General features: G+C 35.9%; 1 protein-coding gene across 1 annotated transcript; it reads right to left on the bottom strand.

Moving 5' to 3' along the window:
* Positions 1–4,495: 4,495 nt before the first annotated feature.
* On the bottom strand, positions 4,496–5,524 carry LOC128055457 (olfactory receptor 2J3-like). The gene has a single exon (XM_052648029.1). The coding sequence runs from the start codon at positions 5,522–5,524 to the stop codon at positions 4,496–4,498; it is 1,029 nt and encodes a 342-aa protein (XP_052503989.1).
* Positions 5,525–8,575: the final 3,051 nt, after the last annotated feature.

Raw genomic sequence — 8,575 nt, 5'->3', positions numbered from 1 at the left:
CCCATCCCTCTGGGTTGTCCCAGAGCACCAACTTTGGGTGCCTCATGCATCAAACTTGCACTGGTCATCTATTTTACGTATAATATACATGTTTTAATGCTATTCTCTCAAATCATCCCACCCTCGCCTTCTCCCACAGGGTCCAAAAGTCTGTTCTTTACATCTGTGTCTATTTTACTTCTCTGCATCTATTTTACCATCTTTCTAAATTCCGTGTTAGTTGCTCAGTCGTGTCTGATTCTTTGCGACCCCATGGACTGTAGCCTGCCAGGTTCCTCTGTCCATGGAGTTTTCCAGGCAGGGATACTGGAGTGGGTATGTGTGCATTAATATACACTATCTGTGTTTCTCTTTCTGACTTATTTCACTCTGTATAATAGGCTCCAGTTCCATCCACCTCATTAGAACTCACTCAAATGTGTTCCTTTTTATAGTTGAGTAATATTCCATGTGTATATGTACCACAAATTCCTTATCTGTTCATCTGCTGATGGACATTTAGGTTGCTTCTGGCTCAGACAGTAAAGCGTCTGCCTACAATGTGGAAGACCCAGGTTCGATCCCTGGGTTGGGAAGATCCTCTGGAGAAGGAAATGGCAACCCACTCCAGTACTCTTGCCTGGAAAATCCCATGGACGGAGGAGCCTGGTAGGCTACAATCTATGGGGTCGCAAAGAGTCGGACACGACTGAGTGACTTCACCTCACCTCACCTCACCTCCATGTCCTAGCTATTGTAAACAGTGCTGCAGTGAACATTGGGGTACATGTGTCTCTTTCAATTCTGGTTTCCTCGGGGTGTATGCCCAGAAGTGGAATTACTAAGTCTTATAGAAGTTCTATTTTCAGTTTTTTAAGGAATCTCCACGCTGTTCTCCACAGTGGTTGTACAAGTTTGCATTCCCACCAACAGAGGAAGATGGTTCTCTTTTCTCCACATCCTCTTCAGCATTTATTGTTTGTAGCCATTTTGATGACAGTCATTCTGACAGGCATGAGATGATACCTCGTTGTGGTTTCGATTTGCATTTCTCTAATAATGAGTGATGTTGAGCATCTTTTCATCTATTTTTAGCCATCTGTATGTCTTCTTAGGAGAAACGTCTGTTTAATTCTTCTGCCCACTTTTTGAATGGGTTGTTCATTTTTCTGGTATTGAGCAGCACAAGCTGCTTGTATATTTAGGAGATTAATTCTTTGTCAGTTGTTTCATTTGCTATAATTTTCTCCCATTCTGAAGTCAGTGAAATCTTTTCACTTTGCTTATACTTTCCTTCATTGTGCCAAAGCTTTTAGCTTTAATTAGGTCCCATTTGTTTATATGTGTTTTTATTTCCATTACTCTGGGAGGTGGGTCATAGAGGAGCTTGCTGTGATTTATGACAGAGAGTATCTGCCTATGTTTTCCTCTAAGAGTTTTATAGTTTCTGGTCTTACATTTAGATATTTAATCCATTTGAGTTTATTTTGTATATAGTGTTAGAAAGTGTTCTAGTCTCATTCTTTTACATATGGTTGACAGTTTTCTCAGCACCACTTATTAAAAAGACTGTCTTTTCTCCATTGTATACTTTTGCCTCCTTTGTCAAAGATAAGGTGTCCATCAGTTCAGTTCAGTCACTCAGTCGTGTTCACCTCTTTGCAACTCCATGGACTGCAGCACGTCAGGCCTCCCTGTCCATCACCAACTCCCAGAGCTTTCTCAACTTATGTCCATCGCATCAGTGATGGCATCCAGCCATCTCATCCTCTGTTGTCCTCTTCTCCTCCTGCCTTCAATCTTTCCCAACATCAGGGTCTTTTCCAATGAATCAGTTCTTCATACATGGCCAAAGTATTGGAGTTTCAGCTTCAGCATCAGTCCTTCCAATGACTATCCAGGACTGATTTCCTTTAGGATGGACTGGTTGGATCTCCTTGCAGTCCAAGGGACTCTCAAGAGTCCTCTCCAACACCACAGTTCAAAAGCATTAATTTATCTCTGGACTTTCTCTTTTGTTCCATTGATCTATATTTCTGCCTTTGTGCCAGTACCATACTGTCCTGATGACTGTAGCTTTGCAGTACAGTCTGAAGTCAATTTATTGCATTCCTTGATTACTGAAATATGTCACTGAGCAAAATTTTAGGTTATTTTTAGTTGGCAATCTGGTTTTAAAATCTGATAGTCTTCCACTGGGGATAATTTAAAGACAGCCGTAACAGGAGACAAAAAAAGTAACTTCCTAGATAGACTTAAGTGAACTTTTGGCAGCCTTTAGACCAAAGTGCTGGTCTTAAGTGAATGGTAAATAAATTGTCCACAATCCCTTTTGAAATATAAACACTTTGCATTTATTTTCTAAAAATTATTAAAAGTCTTCCAGAAATAAAATGTGCAGTTAGCACAGTCACAGGATACAAGGTCAATATATGAAAACTCAATTGTATTTCTATGCCATTTATAATTGCATTCAAAATATTAAATAGTTATGGATAAATTTTACCAAATATACACAAGATCAATATAATAAAAAACTTCAAATGCTTCTGAAAGAAATTTAAAAGATGTAAATAAATGGAGATGTACACTGTGTTCCTGAATCAGAAAACTAAATATTGCCAAGATGTCAGTTCTTCCCAAATTGATCCATAAATTCAATGCAATCACAATCAAAATGCTGGCATGCTTTTTTGTAGAAGCATGTATTTCATTAAAGTTTAAAACTTGCTCTTTGGAAGACAGTATTAGAAAATAAAAAGCACACCACAGACTGGAAGAATATCTTACAAAACATTTATCTGACATAGGACTTGAGTTAAAAATGTATAAGTAATACTTAGAACTCAGTAATAAAAAGATAAATGACCCAATAAAAATGGGTAGAATATTTTAACATAAACATCACAAAATAAGATATAGGAGGTATATGAAAAGATGATCAACATCATAGCCCTGAAGTAAATGCACGTTAAAATCACAATGAGATATAACTATAAACCCACTGGAAAGGCTAAAAGTATAAAGATTCACAATACCAGGTGTTATAGAAAATGTGGGGTAATTGTAACTCTCATACAATGAGAGTTTTTTAGAATGAAAATGGTATAGTTACTTTGAAAACATTTTGAAAATTTCTAATAAAGGTAAACATATACTTAGTTTATGATTCACCAATCCCACTGTTAGGTATTTACCTAAATTTAGGGAAAACACTTAGCCACACAAACACTTGTGTACCAATCTTTATAAGAGCTTTATTCATAATAACCAAAAAAGTAAATACTTTCAAAAACTCATTATCAGATAAGTGGATATATTGTGCCATATTCATACAATGGAATTCTAATCAGCAAGTAAAAGGGGGGATCCATTGATGCATGTCTAAATTTCAAAACCATCATGCTAAGTGAAAGAAGCCAAACTCAAAGATTATACACTGTATGATTACATTTATATGAAATTCTAAAAAAAAAAATGAAAGAGGCAAAACTATTATGACAAAATCAATGGTTGCTTCAGGCACAGGTAAAAGAACTGACAGCAAAAGGACAGCATTCCTTGGAGAGTGATGGAAATGTACTATATCTTGATTGTGATGATATTTATACAATTATACATTTGTCAAAACTCATTGAACTGTACATTTTAAATGGATGAATTTTATTATATGTAAATTATACTTCAATAAGCCTTAAAAAGGAGAACCATTTATATGTTGAAAGACTGGAATGCTACATGTGGAATGCCAAATGGTAAGTTTTCCATGGAGGCAGGAAAAGTAAACGTTTTCACACTTTGCAAAGCTTGTGTGATATGTGAAATGATCCAGCATGTGGCCCCAATTATTTAGGAAAAATTCTATTACCTAATAAGCCTTGGTAGAGAGGTGGATTCAAAGACATCAGTCTGTACCCTATAGTCATGATCATGTCTAGTGAAAGACAAAGAGGATGAAGAGAGGGGAAGACAAATACCCTGGAGAGAGTCAATGAATAAAGGAATGGATGAATGAATGAATCATTTGAATAGGCAATTCTTTATATCTTTCAATGCAACAAGTATATATATAGATCCATAAGACAAAATGCTCAAATAATTTAGTATCTTGAATAAAGTGTATTTCAGCCAAAGAATTTTTACCACTTATGTAAATGTAATGACTGTCAATGACCAAAAACTCTATTAGCCTAATCTTTGCTGTATTGACTCTCTCTTTCTGTAGATACTAAAGTTTGCTCCATGAATTAGTATATTAATTTTAAAACCAGGCCCTTAATTTCTGGGAACACTAAATATAGAATAATTAAAGATTGAAGTTGTACAAATCAAAAAGGTTATCTTTAGAAAATATTTCAGAATGAATAAATAAAAAGAACAACAAATTTGGGGGCAGAACTTTTCTTCTATGCTTGGTGGGTTGTAGACCAAAAATACCATCACGTCTCAAAGGAGCAGAGGAAACCTCTGAGATACATAAGACTCTCTGAACAAAAGTTGCTGGACAGGTGATCTCTCACATCTCCCTATCCCAGCCCATTAATCTTTTAACTGCCTCTTTTACATCTTTGTTTCTGAGAGTGTAGATTAGAGGGTTGAGGCTAGGTGTGACAACAGTATAAAAAAGGGCAATGAACTTGCCTTGATCTTGAGAATTTCCTGATGGTGGCTGTAGATATATGCACATGATTGGAATGAAAAAGAGGGATACAACCATAAGATGGGCTCCACATGTCCCAAAGACTTTCTGAAGTCCAGTTGTTGACTGCATCCTCAGCGCAGTCTGAGCAATGGCACCATAGGAGCTGAGAATGAGGATAAGTGGTATGATCACAAAAATGGAGCTCATGACCATAAGGGTCAGCTCATTAGCATGAGTATCAACACATGACAGTCGAAGCAATGCTGGAACTTCACAGAAGAAATGGTCCACTTTGTGATGACCACACAGGGGTACCCAGAATGTAAATGAGGAATGAAGTGCTGAGGTGGTAAAGCCACTTACCCAAGAAGCCACAGCCAATAGATGGCAGAAACGAGGGTGCATGGGGACAGTGTAATGCAGAGGTCTACACACAGCTGCATAACGGTCATAGGACATCACCACCAACAGCACACATTCAGCAGTTCCCAGTGCAAGGACAAAATAAAGTTGGATCATGCAACCAGCATAAGAGATGGTTTTCTCTGGCCCCCAGAGGTTGATCAGCAACTGGGGGATGGAACTCGTGGTGTAGCAGAGATCCAGAAAAGAGAGGTTTGAGAGGAAGAAGTACATAGGAGTGTGGAGATGGGAATCCAGATATGACAAGAAAATGATGAACAGGTTACCTATCAGTGTCATCAGGTAGAACATCAAGATAACCACAAAGAGAACTAACTCAAGATGAGGCCAGTTAGAAAAACCCAGTAGAACAAAGTAACCAGAACTTGCATTTTTTTCCTTCATGTTTCTTTTTCTTTCAATACTTGAAGAATCATATAAACTGAGGGTCCGCCCCCTCATTGTCAAACCTTTGCAAACTGATTGAGGGAGAAAACACATTTCCAAATACTGCCATTATAACAATAGGATTTTTATAGTTTTTATGTTTCATTCAGACATTTGTCCTGTTGTGGATACTAACAATAGTTTCTCATCTGAGTTAGTTATTTTTTATGTATGTTAGCATTTGGATAAATGAAGATTAAAGACTTTTTCATAGCTAAGAAAATTTTCATTTTAAAAACTCTCTTTTCTTAGGGGAAAAAAACCTCTACCCCCTTTTCCTCGTTTTCAGGTTATTTCTGATTTTGTGGTTACATAGAAAGAAATATCTGCAGTCTTAACAATCTTGCACAAAGGTGAGAATTTATCATGAGATAAAAACAATTCAGCAGTAACTTTAAAGTGTTAATATTGGATGAAAAAACTAAACTTCAATTGATATGTTTATAGACAAAATAAAACATTCATACTTATTTGTTTATGCTATCAGCTTATTTCCAGACACAAATACCATGCAAATGTAAATATAAACAAAGATGCATGCATGCATGAGCACACACCAACTTATTAATATTCATAATAATGAGTTTAGCTGAAGTTCACTGCACAGGTATCATCACATGATCATCGCAGAAGTGTTAAACCACAGAAGTGCTCCACAGAGCAATGTCCACACAAGGAAACCCAGAAGGTAAAGAAGAAATGAAATGCTGAGGTGTAAAAGCTACTTATCCAAGTGGCCTTTATGGAAAAAACAAACAATAACAACAATAAAACAGCTAATAATCTGGATTAATTGAAAAATGAAGTAGATTGGGGAATTTGGTGGTAAAATATACTTCCAAACATAAATGAGAATACAACTTGTTTTGGAAGATTTAAAAAAAAAAAAAAGACGAAGGAAACTGTTAAGAGGGAGCAAGAAAGGGAGGGTGGTTGGAGCAGGAAAGCAGAGAGGAACTCTGATTGTGGTATTTGGAATACAAAGTGTGTACTTTGAGTGTCTATGAAACATGAACAACAGGGCTTAAAGACTGTGCCCACAAAACTGCATATGTTTAGAACAATAGGTAAGACAAATTCTGAGTCACAACCTACAATTACATAATATGTCTAGGTTTTCCACAGTTTGGAATGGGAAATTCCAAAGAGAAATTTCACTAATTTTTAATAGACAAAGATATGTGAATATTACATAAAATCCAATGACAAGGTCATCTTCTCGTGGTTCTTTTGTAAAAAATAAAGTTAAGAAATTTGAATGTGTACTAATAGTTTGATTTTCAGTTGCTTATTTTCTCATGTGCATTATCCATTTTTCACAGAAAAAAAAACCCTCTTTTATTATATAGTTACGATGCAAAGCACAGTATCCCATCATTGAAATAATCCCAAATAGCTTTGCCTTGCTACTTCTGCTTCTCTCACATTCTCTGATAGAATATGGCAAAAGACAAATTCAACCAAAACAGATTCACCTGCAGTCTTTTAAGGAATGTTTATTTGCTCTAATATTCTAATCTTGAATCTTTAAAAAGCTATAAGAGATGTCTAATTAGTTGAGTTACAAGCTGAAGAGCTAGGAACATTGAATTTGGCTAAGATTTATTTAGGCAGGCATAAAGATAGTAATGCACCACTTAATATTATTGACAATGAAAATAACTTAACCTTTTGAGATATGATGGGAAAATTCTAAGGGATTTTTAAAATTTCCTAGAATTGGAGTTAATACATCACAAGATATTTGAATTCAAATACTGTGGATACCTTTTTTGATGCAGACATCATTTTTCTGCCTTATAAAGCTGCCTGAATTTCACATTACATTAATTAAAAGAAATTGGGAGTTTTGTGGTATTTTTTGTATTACCTTTCTTTCAGCATTCTTCTCAAAGTAAAAAGGGAAAAAAAAGTAAAAAGGGATAAGAGATTAGGGATGAAAAACTACAGAATTCAGGAAATTAAATTTCAAAGCTTTATGGTTTGATTTCCTTCTTAACAGATAAAAGGGAAATAAAGACCCTATCAAAGATATCTTTTATAAACCATAGAATAAGATATTTCCCTTAAGTTAAATATTATGGGGAAAGTGGATGGCTTAGCACTTTCTTCTCACCCTCATTGTTACTAACAAACATTTTTCTAATTCTTGTCATATTCATTCCTTTATATTAAACCTGGTTTAGCACTGCATCAACTTCTTTCAGTAGTGACCCTTCTGGGTTTGCTCACCTTCCCTGCTGTTCTCTTTCCTTCTATGCCTAAATCGTATATAAACTGATGAGAGACTCTCTGGATATCATGTGACCTGAAACATTAACCTAATTGCCCTCCTATCCCACCAACACTAATGTATATAATCTAACTGTGGAAAGCAAGCTGAAAATAACTGTGATTATCATTGTTACAAACAGGACAACGAGTTTGTCCAAAATTTTCCTTTTAGCAGAACATGGGAACTCTTCAGGGCATAATAAGGTATCAGGGGATGCACTCCTTACCCCAGAGCAAACAGGACCTTTACAGAAACAAAGAGAATAATATGATTTTCCTGGGAAAATAAATCCCAAAGTTGTAATTAATGTCCTTCAAGGTGATTGCCTGGTTAGACTGATGTTTATCGTTTTTTTAAAAAATTTATTTATTTATTTTAATTGGAGGCTAATTACTTTACAATATTGTAGTGGCTTTTGCCATACATTGACATGAATCAGCCATGGGTGTACATGTGTTCCCCATCCTGAAACCCCCTCCCGCCTCCTTCCCCATTCAATCCCTCAGGGTCATCCCAGTGCACCAGCCCTGAGCACCCTGTCTTGTGCATCAACAGCTGGTGATATGTTTCACATATGATAATATACATGTTTCAATGCTATTCTCTCAAATCATCCCACCCTCGCCTTCTCCCACAGAGTCCAATAGACTGTTCTTTACATCTGTGTCTCTTTTGCTGTTTCACATATTGGATCATCATTACCATCTATCTTTCTAAATTCCATATATATGCATTAGTAAACTGTATTGGTGTTTTCCTTTTTCTTTTAATTTATTTTACTTTACAATACTGTATTGGTTTTGCCATACATTGACATGAATCCGCCATGG

This window comes from Budorcas taxicolor, chromosome 11 (assembly GCF_023091745.1).
Source record: "Budorcas taxicolor isolate Tak-1 chromosome 11, Takin1.1, whole genome shotgun sequence".
Lineage (NCBI taxonomy): Eukaryota > Metazoa > Chordata > Mammalia > Artiodactyla > Bovidae > Budorcas > Budorcas taxicolor.
The sequence above is the reverse complement of the archived record's forward strand: the minus strand, read 5'-3'. Positions and strand labels throughout refer to the sequence as shown.

What these genes read in the sequence shown, in the direction of transcription:
- LOC128055457 (XM_052648029.1), bottom strand. Translation starts at nt 5,524, where the DNA reads ATGTGTTTTCTCCCTCAATCAGTTTGCAAAGGTTTGACAATGAGGGGG.